Source organism: Terrapene carolina, unplaced genomic scaffold (genome assembly GCF_002925995.2).
Source record: "Terrapene carolina triunguis isolate 2854851 unplaced genomic scaffold, T_m_triunguis-2.0 Scaffold141, whole genome shotgun sequence".
In the NCBI taxonomy this organism is placed as follows: domain Eukaryota; kingdom Metazoa; phylum Chordata; order Testudines; family Emydidae; genus Terrapene; species Terrapene triunguis.
Genome location: NW_020664492.1, coordinates 2,653,819 through 2,672,869, shown reverse-complemented (window position 1 = coordinate 2,672,869; position 19,051 = coordinate 2,653,819). Strand labels below are relative to the sequence as shown.

The following is a 19,051-nucleotide window of genomic DNA, read 5'->3' as shown; positions in this document are numbered from 1 at the left end:
GGGGGAGAATAGGGATTCCAAGTGACACTTCCCTGAATATTTGTGAAAATCACTTGATGATGGCAGCAATATCTGTCCAAGGCAGAAGACTGTGCCTTGGAAGAGTTTTAACCTAAGCTGGTAGAAGATAAGCTTAGGGGGTCTGGGTCTCTCATGAACCCCAGAGTTCAGATTGGGGGGGGGTAGACCCTGACATGGGCAGATTAGAAAGAAATTTATGGTAACATCTTACGGAAGAGGAGTCAGATCTAAACTCAAGAGCTGCAATAATGGCACATACATGCTCCCCTAGACCCAAACCACCCTACTGACTCTGATTAAAGAAAAAGCTGCAGAAACAAAATACAATTCTCATTACCTAGGACAATCACAAGGTTCTACAAAACAATGGTCTCAGTGTTGAAGTCCTGCAAACAGTGCCTGGGGAAGAGGACTGACTTAAATGAAGTTTTTTTTTGTTTTTTTGTTTTTTTTTAATAAGTGTATCCAAGCCCAGTTACTCCATACAGTAAATCTATACTGTAAGATCACATTCAATCCAGAGGCCATCTGACACAGGCAAAGATTAATGTATTTATACACTATCAAAGTTATCTGGAGATTTGATTTCCATAATCTCTTCAATTTAAATGATATTGTTTAGATTTGCAATATGGTTTAAGTGATTCATAACATTTCCTTATCGATCTCCCAGTTCAGAAAAGCTTTCGAACACATGCTTAAAGTTAGGCATATGTTTCAGTTTCTTGCTGAATCAGGGTTTTAATGAACACTTCCGCTTTGTAACACAAAACTTTAAAGTACTGCATGCCTTAAGCCTTTTATACCATTCATTTAAAAATGTTTAATGCTAGAGTAACAAAGTTGCTTATGAAGATTAAGCAAGTTTTGCACTTCGTAGTAATTCAATGGAAAAAAAAGGTTACTAACCTTCTGTAACTGTTGTTTTTGTGAGATGTGTTGCACATGTCCATTCCATGTGTGTGCATGCCCTGAGCACACTCACTGCAAGATTTTTCCCTCAGTGGTACCCACCGGGGCAGCTCGAATGCCCTCTGGTGCCATGCACCTATAGCACCGTTATAAAGTGCCCAGCCAACTCTGCACCCTCTCAGTTCGTTCTTTCTGGAAAAGTCTGATGCAGAACGGCAGGAGGGTGGGTCGTGGAATGGACATGTGCCATGCATGTTGATGAGCAACAGAAGGTTAGTAACTGTTTTTCCTTCTTTGAGTGATTGCACATGTGCATTCCACTCTAGGTGGCTCCAAAGCAGTTGAATAGTGGAGGGATCAGAATTCATGGACATACTGACCGCAGGACAGCTCAACCAAATTTGGCATCATCCCTGGACTGTTGAGTGATGGTATAATGGGAGGAGAATGTGTGCACCGATGACCAGGTTGCTGCTTTACAAATATCCTGAGTAGGGATCTGTGACTGGAATGCTGTTGCTGATGCTTGCAACCTTGTGGAATGAACAGTCAGGTTAGCTGGTAGCAGAACACCTGCCTGGTCATAACAAGTATGAATGTATGAGGTGATCCAGGACGAAGCTGTCTGTGAAGAGACTGGGAGACTCTTCATCATATTAGATACAAACAGTTGGGTAAATTATTGGAACAGTTTAGTCCTTTCTATGTAGAAAGCCACATAGTGCATCTAACATCCAATGAGTGAAGATGTGGTTCCTCCCTATTTACATGCAGCTTCGGGTAGAAGACAGGTAGGTAGGTAGATTGCCTGATTGCTATGAAATTGCTAAACCACTTTTGGGAGGAAATGGGTGAGGACGTAAATGCACCTTATCTTTAAAGAAGACTGTGTACAGAGGTTCTGATGTGAGGGCATGGAGATCCGAGATCCTTCTGGCCGAAGTGATGGCCACTCAGGCTTGGTCTACACTACCCGCCTGATTCGGCGGGTAGAGATCGATCTTCTGGGATCGATTTATCGCGTCTCATCTGGACGCGATAAATCGATCCCAGAAGTGCTCCCCCGTCGACTGCGGAACTCCTGCTCACCCAGAGGAGGAAGCGCTGTCGACGGGGGAGCTTGCCTGCGCTGCGTGGACCCGCAGTAAGTAAACTTAATTAGATCTAGGAAACGTTGACTTCAGCTACGCTATTCTCATAGCTGAAGTTGCGTTTCCTAGATCAATCCCCCGCCCCAGTGTGGACCTAGCCTAAGAAAACCACTTTCCAGGAGAGGTATAGCAAACAGCAAGTTGCCCAAGATTCAAACTGTGGTCCCATAAGCTTTGATAGATCAAGTTCAGGTCCCAGGGAAGAACGGGCTCTCTTACTTGAGGGTATAACCTTTGTAGGCCCTTGAGGAATCAAACAGACATGTCATTTGAAAAAATGGACCGGTTATCCACCCAATAGTGGAAAGCTGGTTTTGCTGCAAGGTGAATCTTGACAGAGGAAATAGCTAAGCCTTGCTGCTTCAGGTATAAGAGATACTCAAGAATTTCTTGTAAGGATGACTGTGTGGGTGAAGCCCTGCATTGGGATGCCCAGACAGAGAACCGCTTCCACTTTGAAAAGTAAGTATCCCTGGTGGAGCTCTTTCTACTACCTAATAGGACCTGATGAACTTGCTCTGAGCAAGCCTGCTCTCTGGGATTTAGCCATGGAGCTTTCAGGCTGTTAGGTGAAGGGAGCTCAGGTTCAGATGGAGCAGCCGATCATTATCCTTAGAGATCAGGTTCAGGTGTAATGGAAGTGGGATGGGGTCATCACTGAGAGGCCTAGCAGAGTGGAGAATCAGTGTTGATGGGGCCATGCTGGGGCTATCAGAAGAACTCGGACCTGGTCCTGGGTGATCTTTAGCAGTACTCTGCACAAGCGGGATAGGGTTAAAAGCATAATAAAGATGTCCTGTCTATGATATCAAAAAGGCGTCCATTATAAAACTTGGACTGTGACCTCGCTGGGAGCAGAACTGGTGACACTTTCTGTTGTACCAGGTTGCAAATAGATCTGGGGAGTCTGGAAAACGTCCCTCGCCACATCTGGGCAAAAGGACCAGTCATGGTGAGGAGAAAGTCCTGCTGAGGCGATATGTCAGGTCTTTTTGCGTTCCCAGAAGGTACGAGGCCACAAGACTGATTGCGTGGGCCATGCAAAATTCCCATAACTGAATCGCTTCCTGACATAGGAGGGAAGAGCAAGCTCCTCCTTGCCTGTTGAGATAAAACATGGCTGCAGTGCTGTCCATAAGAACAAACAAGTTTCTGCCCATAATGTGTGGCAGGAAGGCCTGACAGGCCAGGTGAACTGCTCTGAGTTCCCGGACACTGATGTGGAGTGAAAGTTCCTCCAGAGACCAAAGGCCGTAAAAAGGGAACGCCCGCACAAACAAACAGTGAGCAGATCCAACCACCAACTGAGGGAGATGAGGACCCACGAAGGTACTATGAGTGCGAAGTCCAGATGGTAGCGGTTTGGTGAGTACACTGAGGCCAGCCATGTCTGGAGGGGTGTGACGCGCAGTCTTGCCTGTTGTACCACATATGTGCACAAGGCCATGTGACCTAAAAGTCTCAGACAATTTGTGGCTGTTGTGACTAGACGACCCTTGAGGTGAATCATCAGGGATGTGATTGTCTGGAAACGACCCTCTGGGAGGTAGGATCTGGCCTGAGTAGAGTCGAACACCACTCCAATAAACTCTATCCTCTGCGCCGGTGCGAGGGTAGATTTCTCTACATTTATCAGAAGGTCTCGGGCTTTGAACGTCAACTGCATAAGCTGAATGCTGGACACTTCCGGAGCCCTGGACCAGCCCTTGACTAGCCAGTGGTCTAGATAAGGTTAGACCTGCACCCCTAACCTCCTCAGGAAGGCTGTCACTACCGCCAGACATTTTGTAAACATCCGTGTAGCTGCAGACAGGCCGAATGGGAGGGTTCATTACAAATCTGAGGAACCTTATGACATATTGGTATATTGATATATGTAAAAAGGCATCTCTTAAATTGAGGGCAGCATACCAGTCCCTGGGATCTAGGAAGGAGATAATGGATGTCAGGGATGTTCTAGATAATACTTAGTCCTGCCTTGAGTGCAGGGGACTGGACTAGAAGACATCTGCAGGTCCCTTCCAGTCCTACAAGTCTATGATTCTATGAACTATGTATAAATATAAGAAAAAGAAGACCACAGAGAACTTGCCAAAGCAAGGATAGCAGTCCCAGCGACCATCACAGGTGGTAAGAAGGAACTGAGAGGGCATGGGGCTGGCTGGGCACTTTATACTAGTGCTATAGGTGTACAGAACCAGAGGATGTTTGAGCCACCACAATGGGTACCACTGAGAAAAAAATTTCCAGCAACAGTGCTTGGGGCACGTACATTCCTAGGGTGGAATGCACATGTGCAATCATTCAAAGAACTTGACATTTTTATCATTAATATATGAAAAATTAGTAAATAACTTATTTTTGGCTTAATGTAGTTCAAGCAGCAGGAACCTGTAAGAAAATTTAATTATAAAAAGTAAAAAGATTTGAGCATTATATAAAAATATGCATTTGTTACTAAATACGAAGAATGCTAGCGTTCCAGTTTTGCAATATGCAGATTCTACCAACAGAAACGACATGCACTTTACCAGGATGTTATGCATTCATGAGCATTAGCCACCCAAATCAAGCAAACATTTATTTCCATTTTGTAATGTGCTGTTTTAAACTAAAGCATTCTTTAAGCCTCATTTGAAAGAAGAATCATCCTAAACTAAGAAAGAAAAAGCATGGATGCTACACAATAGAGGTAAAAATTAATGCAGTCCTTATTTGATGTAATACATAAATTAATATGAGCCAGAGGAGTCCACAGGAAAAATCAGCAATATTATTTCAGTGTTACTGAAAACCCTTGTTTTTTAGAAACAGTTGTAATTAGAAAAACAAAAGTAAAAACAAAAAAATACTATGATAAACCAATCCTGGAAGGCAGACATCTACTCTAATTTTCTAGAAAGCAAAAGTGATGATAAACATATGTTCTAATAACTAAAGCTAATTACAAAATTAGACATGGGTGCCAAACGAAAGAGTTAGATTTCAAATACCCAAAGTTTGGGAGCAATGGGTCCAATATTCAACATCTATTTTATCACTAACAAAAGATTAAGAATCAAATGAGTAATAAGTAGGAAGTTGCCAAACTGACAGCGGTATGAAAAAAAGTGTATTCAGATGTTGAACTATATGAGAGGCCTCAGAATGAGACAAAATAAATTTTCAAAATAAAATCCTTAATTTATATATAGGAATTATGAACGTACAAACTGACAATTGCATACATAATTTGCCTTTCTGCATATAAAATGTAAGCATTTAGTTTTACAAAGGTATCCTTAAAGTTTAGTTATTGTAAGGTAAATTCTGACTAAAAAAAATAAGAGCATCTAACTATTGGTGAATTAAGCAGAACACATTTTAGAAAACAACAAAACTTAAAATAACCTTAAAAAGTCTACCTTTCCCTTGTATTCAAATAGCGAGCGGTGACTCCTGTGCCTCAAACTACATCTGATGTAATTATTTTTTTTTAAACTGTAAATTATTAGTAAAACAGGAGCTATCATTTATTGAAATCAGTAGTTCCCTTTTAGGGAGACAGCATCCAAAAAGGGGCATTTTAGGGGTTGATTTTTTTCCTCTCTAAAATAATCAATTTAGTTTAAAGCAAATATTTCTTTAGTTAAAATAACATTTTTCAACGGTTTTATTGTAAAGGCAACTTTAAGCATGTACATGATATTGTTTTCAATTAGTTTTTTTAAAGTGAAACCTGCAGTTGGATTATGCATTTGTACTTTTAAGACAAATTTGAATTCAGATAAAAGCAAACCTGCACTAAGACTTCCCGAGGGTTTATTTGTAGTTCCAAATCCGAATGATGGTGCGCCTGTGGCAGTGCTTCCAAAAGCAGAGCTACTTCCAAATCCTAGTGGAAGAGTAGTAAAGACATGCAACAACATAAAAAGCAGGTAACATAGAACACTGCAATTTAAAATTTATAGTTTTTAGACAATAATTTAAAAGCATATTTAATCCTAAGAATTATTTTTAGTAAATCTATTTCACTACTCAAAGTGTCCTGCTCTAAATGCAGCACTAACTGAATTCTGCAAAAAACAACCCCTCTACCCTGCCCCCAGCAATGCTCAAACAGAAAAGCGTCTGAGAATCATAGAAAACTATTAGTAGTTTTATTTAAAAATCAGATACTGAATGGTAAGTATTAAGCTATAAACAATGACTGCAGTTAAATGGAAATGTCTGTGGTCATAGTCACATTATTCTATAGCTATTAAAATACAAAGAGGATGAGTTCAATGACATCATTTCACTCCACCACCAATAGGTTAAAAACCTAAGCAAATTCAGACTTAAATTACATGAATAGGCTAGGAATTCTAGCTCCAGTAACCTCAGGACTTGTCTACATGATAAAAAATTGCCCCGTTTTAACTAAAGGTGTTATTTAAAACCAAATTTAGTTAAATGGGTGCCAAAGGCTGCATGGACACCTTTAATTTGGTTTAAACCCTGCTTATTTCAATTCAGCTTAAATCAATTAGGGATCAGTTTAAGATAAATCAAAATAAGCCACACTTTAATTGCAACTTCCTTGTGTAGACAAGACTTTAGCTGAGATGAAAAGTATGAGGTAAAAAGCTCTAATAATTAAGATAATAAAGTATCTGGCACTCAGAGGTAGAGATCACTGTAATAGGAATAGAAATACATGAAATTAGTTTGGTCACCTGGCTCTGATAACCTTATAACTACTAAGTTCGTATGAAATAGGATTTCATCAGAACTACTCAACTACATCCTTGCAGAAAAAGGGCAGCCATCTTTTACTCTATAGTTATGTAATCTCAAGGAACAATTTGATTTAGTAGTTCTGAGATGTTTATATTTTGAGACTAGACCATTCAAAATTTGCTTAGAATGTAAGATTTTTGAAATACTGGTCACTATTAACATATACAAGGAAAAGTAAGCACACATTTGATGTTTGAGGAAGAGGCTATGGGATAGGAAAGATTAAAAATCCATTCAGTAGCTTTAACTGATTCTTTTTAAAAGAGAACAGCATTCAAACTTGTTAAATGATAGCTTTTTAACTAAAGCTTGAAAATAAGGGTATGAAAGATATTCACATTTTTAGCAGAACTGTAAAATCTACTAGTCTTAATTTACAAATATGAATTTTAAGGTTTATAATTGTAGTAATTCAGGACATGTAAGGTTCCAAAATATTGATTCTATAGACAAGAGGACTTTGCCTTTGTACCAGAGAAATCTCTCTATTTTACAGGTGAACAAATTGTATCAGTGTAAGGTTGCTCAGTGGAGCAACATTTCCCATTTTTTGCCCAATCCAATTATAAATGGATTATCAGATACATGTTAGTACCATTAGTATAGGAATGTTGTTTTAATTAATGAAGGAGCAGGCATCTACACTCCAGGAATACTAACTATACGTGCAATTGTTAAGACTGTAACTTGTGAATATGACCAGTAAGAAATTTTGCAAGCGAAGAATGTAATTTGGAGAATGTGTGTCTAATAATCCATTATGATTACACTACTTGATTTAAGTATTTAATTTTCTGAATCCTTGAAGTATTCACTTTGTCCATCTATTTCCAAGAGCCCCATTTCTGGATGTTTTTTCTTTCTTCCCCCTGCTGTACTAAGTTCTCTTTGTTAAATTATTCTTCATGTGTCGTAAGTCCGTATGTTGCAGAATAAATTACAAACCCAAACAAAAGGAGTTAAGGATTTTACAAGATAATATACAATTATGGCAAAAAGTTATCAAAAAATTGCCTTCTTAAGCAAAGAGCTACTAAAGAAAGTTTAAAAATTAAGGCTTCAAGATCTAGCCAGTAGTTAGCTCCTATTTACTTGCTAGGACAAGTTTGTGTAACTTGCATCAGCAAAATTTCTAAGAGTGTATCTGAACAAACTGTAGTTTACAACGTGTTTGAGGGAGGGACCAGGCCTTCCCTTTGTGTTTGTACAGCACCTAACATGCTATGGGGCTACTCAAAACAAGTAATGTAAATACATACTTTTAGTCCACCTATGAAGATTAGTAATTTTTCCTGTTATCGGTACACACAAAATCTACTTCCATAGATAGTCAAATTTACAATTTGGCTGATGAGGACCATTCTGGAATTTATAAAGAATGTAACTAATTCCAAAGATAAGTAAAGTAGTTCATATTAAATGACTCATCATTTTAAAGATCTCAAACTACTGTAAATACACCGCACCATACAACATTAACAGCAAGTGAATTTTAATATCTATATAGTTCTGTGAAATTTACATGTTGATAGTCACTGTTCAGTTCACAGTTCACCTGTTGATAATAATCCTATGTTTCAAGTGAGAAAGCAATATTCATTAATTTTAAACTATCTTTTTTACATCACTACTTGCTCTTTAAGGCACAGCTCCTCTCCTGGAGGGTCTCCTACCTACTCCCTCCAGTCAGTCAAAAAATATTTGGATTTAAACAAAAGAGAATTTTCCTCACTTTCAGAAGTTGTGAGGTTGAATAGCTTGACAAAAAGGATTTTGGATCTCAGCATTAAGAGGCAAACATTTTACAGAGCTGGATTCTGTACTAGATAGCTATGTAGCAGAACATAATTATGCTTTGACAAACAGGTTCCCTGAACAAGTGCAAATTAGATAGTTTTCCAGTACAGTTTCTTATTAAATCCTTGAACTGATAAACAAGCTGAAATGTGTTTTAAGAGTTAGAACTCAATTGTACACAGGAGAAATTTCTTAATTAGGTTAACATACATTCTTCTGGCTGCTATTTCAAATCCAAATAAAATGTGATTGTCTTTAAAACTGTGGGTACCTACTTTTAAAGCCTTTAGTAAACTATAAATAAATTCAAGTCCTAGTTACAAAATAATTGGTACTTTCCTGGTTTCAAAAATGCAACCCCAACATGCTTATCTTATGCCCATCTCTCTTGCATCTTTGGGTTCACTAAAAATGTCAACACTAGATTTAACCTTTGTGGTTTATCTTACTCTCGCTCTACAATGCAGATGACTTTTTCCCTCCATGTGTCTTACTTTTGCCAAACTGAAGATTTACTTCTGAAACAGATCATCCTCTTAGTGAAGTTTAAAGTTTGTAATAAATTCAGATGTATTGTATAATAATTCAATGAAATATTAGAAAAGTTAAAGTGTACCTCCAAGGTTTGAAGAACCTAAGCCACTTGATTGCAAGCCAGTGCCAATACCTGAGCCGAATGGCGTTCCAAAACTAACTCCCAGAGATGGCTGTGGCCCTGGTATAAAAAAAAAATGAAAACAAACTTGCCTTACTCTTTCATGATAAAGAGATCCTTTATGTAATTATTTGATAAAAGTGAACATTATTGCTTTTAACAAATTCCATTAAAGTCCCCAAAACTTTACCTCTTCAAAATTCTTCCCCAAACTGCCTCTATGTCCACCTGGTAAATCTAAGAAAATACTGAACACAGTGTAAGGTGAAGCTACTTAAAACTAGCTAGTTACAATATATAGTGAAGTATTTTTGTTACAAATTCAGTCTAACCTTATAAACCTATTTTAATAATTTATTAAAATCTTTTAAGAACTACACTTAAATGTGACACTATTTTGACACAGTCTGTTGAAAGCAGAAGGAGAATCTTTTTAAAAATCTAACTTTAATAGTTAGTATCAAGTTTCAATTAAAAGAAGAGAAACTGACACTAACATGACTAAAAACCATCGTGTTACCAATAGCCAATATATTTAATAACTAGAAACCTTCAAAGCTACTCATTTGAGTATTTTTCCAAATTTAAACAAACATTAAGTAGATAAAAAACAAGACAATGACTTTATTTTATTAAATTTATTGTTCATTTTAAAGCAAGTCAATTACACAACATGACAATTCAAACTTTTTCCACACAAAATAATAACTGAGTTCTGTTAAGCTTTGCTACATTACACCATTCCAACCACCTGTTTAAATAAGCATTTACAAAGGCACAATTTTGTGTACCTTAACTAATTAGATACATTCAAAATTTAAAATTCAGAAGTTTGTCCCATCATTTAAAAATTTTTAGAGACAGCAATTACCCTGCACGTTCACACTAAAATGCAGGATTGTCAAAAACCCATTTTCAGTCTGCCAAGCTTAAATTTATAGCCTTAGTTTGTTTTTCTTGTGGAGAATAGAATCACCTTGCTAGTCCCTCCTGTTATTAACACATTACAAAAATCTAAAAGTCATTAACGCTGATAAATAATTTATGAAAATGATTCAACAGTTTTCACAGTACAATCTTTATATTCCTGTCTTTTTCCAAACACAGTCATCAGTGCATTAGTTAGAAAGTTGAAGGGGTTGTCAAGATAAAATACAGTGCCTACCTCTTAACCCAAGTTAAGTACATTCTTATAATTTAAAAAGGCAATACTGTAAGCCATATGGTCACAAGCATACATAGCACAGAATGCAATGTACATGGTAATGTCTTTGCCAACAATGTTGGAACAAGTAAGATCTTGTAGTCCTTTTATTTTTTTGTTATCTTTTGGTTCTTATTCAGAATTTTTGCCTTACTTGTTAAAGTATCTGTAACCAGCAATTTTCATCTAAAGCGATTTAAAATAAAAAAAAGCTAGTGGTAGTATTTTGAATACAAAGTATTTGGTTCTTGAGATTGAGAAAGTCAAATGGAGGATCAACCAGTGTTTGAATTAAGTAGAAGGCACTGTATTTATTAAGTGGTAACACTTTCGCAAGAAACACAACAAAGCCCTTAAATGATCCAATGCAGAATGAGGTCTGCCTACTCAAAGTAGTGTTAAACTAAAATTTATAAGGGCAACTAAAGCTGTGAATTTGCAGTCTGCGATTAAGTAGCTATTTGGGAAGTCAAGTTCTATCATTGTTCCAAGTAAGAAGTATGCACTGTATTTCATACCAGCTAAGGCCCTTAAAGTATTTTTCTACAATAAAAGTGATGGATTAATCTCAAACTAATTTGTTTAAATCCAGTTTATTTTAAATATTGAAATATCTACCTAGCAGCTCCTTTAGAAATGTTGTCAGTACAAAGGAAATTAAAAACAAAAACAAAACAAAAAAAACCCATGTCAGTTAGACCTCTAAAACTAAAACAGAAAAATGTGTCCAGTTCCTTCTCATTTAAAGAGAGTGCATCAATTTTCTACCTTAATAGGAGGCACTGTTGGTGGAAGACCTTAGAATAGAATGAAGACACCAGAGTCCTCCAAGACATGCTTGTTTTTAAATGTAACATGCTTTTTAGATCAGTAAAACAGTATTACTCTAAAACACCTATATTCAAGTTATATAAAACAGGATTTCATTCCAAAAGCTGACAAGCTTTTCATTGAACAGGCCTGTGATATATTTGTTCATTCTGTACCATAAAATTCTGAAGGCATTGTCATAATTTATAAACCTCTTAGGTAAACATACATAATTTTCAATAGCAAAAGACTAGTGATAAAGATCCTCCATGCCAAAAGTACCAGCAAACATTGTCACCTTTGGCTATTATAAGTTATGAGACAAATCCTTAAAACAATAATTTTAACAATATTTTAAAACCTGCTATTTTTTGCCCTGTAGAGCATTTTTAGTTTAATAAATAAAGACTCACTACTAAGAACCCAATTAGACAATAGGTCAACAAGATTCCCTACCAAAGTGATACCATAGTTTAAATTTATGTGACATTTTACAGAGTTCATCACATCATTGGTTCAAACACAAGACCAAATTTAGTGTCACAATTCAAATTTCATTCTGAGAGTAATACACTGAAATTTTACCTATGTCAAGGTCAAATTATACAATAAAGTTCTAAGTGCTGTAAAGATTTTATTAAAGTATCCCATTCTCACTTAAATTTCATGTTGAGAAGTCAAAACATAGCTAATATCTTAATCATGCTTTGACTTTAGTTTCCCCCCCAGCTAAATCAAGAATAATTAAATGTTTTGGGGGAAATGAAGGAAAGTATTCCTTTGGTTAAGCGAACTTAGCCTTACCAGCAGAACGTTAGATTGGTTCCATCCTATTGCATGTAAGGCTGTAATGACACTTGGCTTTTTATTTTCCCTTAGTGTTTCTCACAATTTCTACTGCCACCAGTAGCACTAAGAGTAGACTGCCCCCCTGGCATTTTAACTACCATGTTGTTAAAGACTGCTCATTGCAGGTCTAAATGAGAGGGTAGTAAAAGCGCTTGCTGCTGATCTAACTAGCACAACCAGCATTCCACCAACAGTAACGCTGCACTAAGAGTAACAGTGTGAAATTAAGAGAAAAGTTTAGTGCAGACATGGCTAAAGCGTAGTTTTATTAACGCTAAACCCTTGACTTCTGAATGTGAACTAAAAATAAATTACGGTCTCTGCCTTCCTTCAGAGAAAGATGAGTAGCTTGCTAAATCTAAATTAACTTTAAGGAATAGCCTTATACCATGTAAACATCAATATATTTTTAGACACAAGAACAAAAGTCCTTACTCTTGACATTTAGAGTACTGTGTGTTACTTTTTTTTTTTAGCCAAACTTTAAAAGCCCAGATTAATTTTCTTGTTTTAGAAAAGTCTTTGTGAAGAGATCATGGGGAAGAACAGTAGATTAGGTATCTCTCTCTCACACACATACAGTCAAACACTTGTCCTGCCCTCCTCTCATCCCTTATATTTCTACTCTTTTGGGCCCTGATCTTGCAAATATTTAAGCAACTGATTAACTTTATGCACGGTGAGTAGTCACTGAAGGCAATGAGATAACTCACAGTGTGTAAAGTTAAGTGAATGCTTTAAGTCTTTGCAAGATTGGAACCTTATTGCAGTAGAAGGCCAAATGGCATCTTTTCCTCTGCTAAACAGACAGTGGTCCAAACATCTATTCGCCTCAGTTGCTTACAGCCAAGTCCTCTATAGTGTGTTTTACGGGGAGACAATGAGTGCATTTGGTAATAGTCTGACCCCATTAGTGGTAACCTAAAGTCACTGCCACCTATTCTTTTTTGGTGGCATACGTGATAAAGGTTGATTGCCTAAGTCCCTCTGCATCAGAGACCATGATCACATCTATAGTTGGCATACTTGTTGGCACTTCTGAGATACCCAACAAAATATGAGCAGAGACTTTATTACTAACCGCAAAAAAGTTATTGAAGGTATCTCAAGATATAAACTGCCTTATCCTATGGAGGTTGGCATAGCTCAACTTTTCAATTCTCTCACCCATCTGGCTGAAAGGACATTCATACTGAAAAAGTTCTAACAATGACATTACTTTATTGATGTGATAGCTCAACTGGTAGTTCTTTTGTCTCTGGAGCCAAAAAAATAACTTCAAACCCCTCACCAGTGGTAATGAGGACACATGATTAGGACATCTTAAGTAGTGTGACAATCAATCCTATAATGACTAATGAAAGGATCTTAAAAGACAAGAAAAAGGTGAGTGGAGAGGTGCAGTTTTTGGTAACTATTAGGGCTGCACAATCCACACATCCCTCTATATAAAAAAAACATGAGAGAATTGGAAGTCATTTCAGATTGTTACATCCTTAAAAAAAGTTTATTGTATATGTCAATGCATCTAGAGAATAATTCCACAATTTTTAGTTATAGCCACCAGTAGAAACACTCTTAGTGGATTACAGTCGAGATTTAGATATAATCTATATTTCCCTTTTGTTGTGATCCATGTATTCTGGTTTACATGTAATTGGAACTGGTTCCTCACTCTTCACAGGGGCCAGGGCTGGAAGTATATAGAGCTTTCTACCTACATAGATAAGGGAGGGAGTGCCTCATTACTTGAGAACAATCCCTACAGATGATTTTTGAATGACTCTGGGCAAAGCCATATATTCCTTTGGTTGGCCAGATGCAGCACTGAAGGCATTGTGGGCAAAGAAAGCAAAGGTGGAGCACAGAGAAGGGGAAAAGATCCTGAGGTGATTAGCACATCTAGGATAAAGAACATTTCAGGAGGAAATCAAATGGTAAAATAGAGGTATATCCCAAATTCGCAAACTGGGTGTCTGAAGTTCGGCACCTAAATCTATGTTCAGGCTCCTTAACAAAAGTGCATGATTTTATCAAAGGATTGTGCGTCTGCCATTAACATGGTTGGATTTTTCAAAGGTGACATGTGAGGTGCACAGTCCCTTTGAAAAAAAATATCAGGCCACTTCTATCAAAATGCCTATCTTCGGGCACCCAGCTTTGAAAATTTTGGTTAATATGACTAGGAGTGCATTTTGACAATGTCAACGAAGACAGCCTAAATGGCTTCCTTTCCTGTCCAGTCACCTCACCTCACGTGTACACTGGGCCAAAACACACACCCTTGATGTGTTTCACACACACTTTTTCTGTTCTTGTTCAGTCACAACAGCAAATGGCCTGTTAGCAACTGTTAGTACCATCCTTCCGAAGAAATTAGAAAAACAAGAAACAATGGGCCAAGCATTCTTTCCTTCTACTCTACATACTTAAGCTCCAATATCCTCTGTTTTGTAGCATATTTTAATTTACAATTTCAAAGTGCTATATAAAAATGCATCATTCATTTTACATAAGAAAAATGTAATATGCATTTGGATTCATTCCTCCCTCCCCCCCAATTTGAAAATCATTTACTATACAATCATACAATTTTGGAAAGATGCTATATTACTCATATTCAGAGATGTCATTTAAGAATGAAGACTCACATTCCAAGGGGTAATTAGAGGAATACAGTAAATATCACTAATACAAATAAATTCACAAGATTAAATATCTATCTGGTATATAATTATTGCTAAGTCTACCCTGCATTTTTTATTAGCTATGTATTGATAACTTACAATTTTTTGATTTTTAAGCCAACACAAAGGAAGACCTTATATAAAAATTTACACAAATTGACTATTGTTGTAACACTAGTAATCTATAACTTGAATGCATTCAGACCTGTAGCAGGCTGTTGCTGCTGAGAAAGTGTGGCAGCCATGGCAACGGCTGCTGCATTTGGTATGTTGCTGAAAGGGGTTGGTCCAGTAATAACACGTGGGGCACTCTGCCATTTCTTAGCTTCTGCTCGTCTTGCCTCAAACACATCCATAGCATCTCCGAGAAAGGTTTTTCTATAGCCAAGGTATTGGTCTTTGAGCATCTGAAAGAGAAGGAGGGGAAGTCATTTTAGTTCAGTACATCTGAGGTAAGAACTGAATAGTTTAGTCATGGGGCAAGTTAACAGTTAAATACATTTTAATATAATTAAAGAAACATTTTTCATATTAGTTTAGGGGTGTTAAACTCATGATTTGAAGAGGATTGAATTAATTTCCTGTTTATGACTACGTTACCACCAATTTGGAGCTAACCACAGATGTCAACTAAAAGACTTTCCACACAGATCAAGGCCAAATCCTCAACTGGTATAAATCCATATAGTTGCACTTGATTTACATCAGCGCAGGATTTGGTCCCAGGTAGAATATAATCTTTATGTAGTAATAAAACTTAAATATCTTATTTTGGCATTCAGTATCATCGAGTGGGAAAACATGCGGAACTTCAGAACTCTCTATTGATGCCCTTTGCTTTCTTTGTTTTTCTCCCTCTTACTTATGTTTTTCCTTCTTTCTGTACTGAAGGAAATACAGCATCTCCCATTTCCCAGTTCTGTTGGGATTCACTCCCACCCCTACCCCATTTCATCTGCTCAAGCAATCAATAGAGCCTTGCACGGATACAAAAAGGTGTATCCGCAATCCGCAAAAATGGTCTGCAGGTATCTGCGTCAGATATCCACGGATTTGCTGGACTCTAAACAGCTCCACAGGTCACTTCGCAGCAGTGATGCAGGGCTGTGTCAAGCCCCCAACTGCCTCTTGCCCCCAGTCCCACTTTTTCCCAGACTTTCTGCCTTGCCACCCACTCTGCCCCACCATACCTCCTTCCCTGCTCTGGGCAGGGAGGCTACAATTCTGGGTCCTTCTATGCAGTGCCGCCCTCCCCGTGGAGCACTCGGACACCCCTATGCCGCACCCTCTAATGCATGCAGCCATTGCTGCCTGCTTATTTAAAGAACAACCCCACCCTCAAAATGGTGCTTGGCTCACTCCCAATAGGGAGTTGTAGTTTACTTCCTCCCTTCAAGCAAGCTGGGGACAACAACTCCCAGAATGCCCAGCATGCTGTTGCGTGATTCAGAGATCTGAGCTACAGCCTGCAGGCTGGGTGACAGCCGCTCTGTTCGGGTGAGCGTGTGCTGCAGAGCCCTGTGTGGATACAAAATTTGTATCTGCAGCCGTGCTGTGATCTGAAAAAAAACAGTCTGTGGGTATCTGCATCTGTGGATACAAAGAGGATATCTGCGGATTTGCAGGGCTCTAGTGATCAGCAATTAAGCTGCTGGTCTCTCCCTCATGGACTAGAGAAAAATGGCTCCTGAGCAGACCAGCTTCTGCCCTTTTAAATCTTTTAGCCCCTCCTTTATCATGTGACATCCCTGCCAGCTTCCCCACTTGAGCACAAACCCTTGCCACCTGATTTCATTGCCATGGCATCATCTCCCTTGACAAAGGAATTCTCCTGGGTATGAGGAGCTAGCCTATTGAGCAATTACATTTCAATGAAGAGCACTTCAGCACAATGACTATTTTGGTATTCTTTTACCACCGGCCTCTGGAATCTCAACCCAACATGCAGGCAAGCAGATCACAGAGTAGGTAAAAGGCTGCACACTCAAAATGAAATTTACAGCCTGGCACACGAGTTCAAAATTTCACAGAGAATTCATAAGTTGTACAGACATAGCCCCAATCACAACAAGGATATGTGAAATTTGAGGAATTTACACAATGTGAGAATTGTCTTACTACAGACTTCTCTACTGATCTAAAAAAATCTTTTTGTGGGTAAGAATGAGAATAGGCCATATTGCATACTTTTTTTGTGTGTGCAGAGGCTGTACTAGAGCCCTCCTTAAAGAAGCCACTGAATCTCAATCAGCAATGAACCCAGAATGCTGTTTTCAACAGAACACCCAAGGGCTATTTTGCAAAATTACTTTATAACTGGAAAGTGGTATCTTCCCCTGATTCTGCTCATATTCAAATGAATAACTCATTTTTGCTTGAATTGTCAAACAAAAAAATAAATAAAAACGAACAAAAACACAAATACTCATTGGGCAAACAGCAAGTATAGAAAATGTCAGCCCCCAAAATTTCAGAATGTTACGAGCAATTGAAAAGACAGTGGAATAAATGGAAAATATTATGTAACCTTAAATACAGTGGTCACAGCTTCTGCCACTTTTATAATAAATAGTTTAAGCCAGCCTATCGCACTGCTTGAACAACGTATGTTCCAGCTCTCACATCAGAGAATGAGCTTTTTATTTAGCAGCATCACTTTAAAAAGCTTAAATGAATAGTTTAAATCCACTCTGTTTAAAAACAGAAAGGAGAAGTGTTATAGAAACGTTGACATGAATAATGGCCTGCAGCATTTTTGGTTATGAAATATATATGAAAATATTATTCTTTAAGTATAACCTACCTTTACATTTTCATGTATCGATTGAAGCTGTGCAGCTAGAGCTACAAATGTTTGATAAATTTTCTGCATAGCCATAGACAAATCTGTAAAACATGTATATCAGCAAATAAATTCATAGTCTTACTGCAATATTGAGACAAATTAATTAATTTATACTGCAACAAGGGTAAAACAACCAGCTCTATGATGTAACTTGCTGCAAACCTATGAAGAAAAAAAAAAAAAAAAAAAGCACTATATTTCCTGTAAAACAAATGGAGCTGTGTGGGAGTAAAGTAATATCTTCTATTTAAAGAGGAGTCTGGACTTATTAACAAGTGAACAACGGACAGAATTATATTTCGGAATGATATTCACAAAACTTTGCCTATTTCTCCTCTTGAATTTCACCTGCCCAATTTTTAACTCTATTGGACCAGTATGTCTTGCCAATACTAATAAAAGATACATCAAAATGAGCCAAATTTTCTTGTATTTGTGAATGCTTATTTAAAACTCAAAATTTCATGACTCTGAATATTCAAAGTTCACTAAAAAGTTAACCGTCCATGATGTAGCCACAGAGGAGGCCTTCAATTCTGCAAGTAGTTCCAAGACATGACTAGATACAACCACTGGACCAATGTTAATCTAGCTCTGTTCACAGGGGCACTCTTCTCAGTAAGCCAAAAAGGTCAAATAAGTAGGATAGCTGTGTTTTTGCATAACATTTCAGATGCACGTCTCTTCCTGAACAAAACTGAAATGCTTTCAGTGTATCCACTTGGTGCAAGTCCCAAGATAGAATTGAAGTGGGAATTCAGGCCCCAGGCTTCCTGTCAAAGTTGTCTGAGCTGGTGCTTAAGTTCCTAAAACTTACTGTATTGGGTGACTTCAACATCCATATGAACAATAATTTCTGAAAGTTAACTAAGGAATCCTGATAGTTAAAGAGTAAAGTAACTAATATGCATTTCCTACACACACACACACACACACACACACACACACACACACACACACACACACTTTTTAAGGATTTCTGTAAAAACATTAAAATTGAACTTTTTACCTTGTGGAGTTATATGTGAATTGTTTGCTTGAGTGGCAAGATGATTTTCGAGTTCTTCAATTTGCTGTCTGTAGTGCTGCAGCTGTACTTCAAACTGTTCAACCAAGATCCTGAAGTAGCTAGAATAGAATAATCAGATCACACTTGTTGAATTTCCTTCCTTTGCAACTTCATTTTTACTATTTAGATCTACACCAATTGCAGGACTTATCAATATCATTTTAAGCAGTGGTCAGTATTCCAGTAAACATATTTTATATTACTCTTCTTCCAATGCTAGAGAAAGTGTGTTTTCTCTGCCTGAAGGTGATGTATGAATCTGTTAAGATTGATTTTTTACGGTTTCATTT

At 37.6% G+C, this 19,051-nt stretch overlaps 1 protein-coding gene across 1 annotated transcript in view; it reads right to left on the bottom strand.

Moving 5' to 3' along the window:
* LOC113406836 (nucleoporin p58/p45-like) overlaps positions 1 to 19,051 on the bottom strand; it is a 51,352-nt gene that overhangs the window by 9,313 nt on the left and 22,988 nt on the right. Inside the window, exons 11-15 of the mRNA XM_026653616.2 lie at positions 18,702 to 18,820; positions 17,651 to 17,733; positions 15,053 to 15,254; positions 9,259 to 9,357; positions 5,863 to 5,958 (exon numbers count right to left, since the gene is read on the bottom strand). Coding sequence (XP_026509401.1) covers positions 5,863 to 5,958; positions 9,259 to 9,357; positions 15,053 to 15,254; positions 17,651 to 17,733; positions 18,702 to 18,820 — 599 coding nt within the window. The remainder of the gene's footprint in view (positions 1 to 5,862; positions 5,959 to 9,258; positions 9,358 to 15,052; positions 15,255 to 17,650; positions 17,734 to 18,701; positions 18,821 to 19,051) is intronic.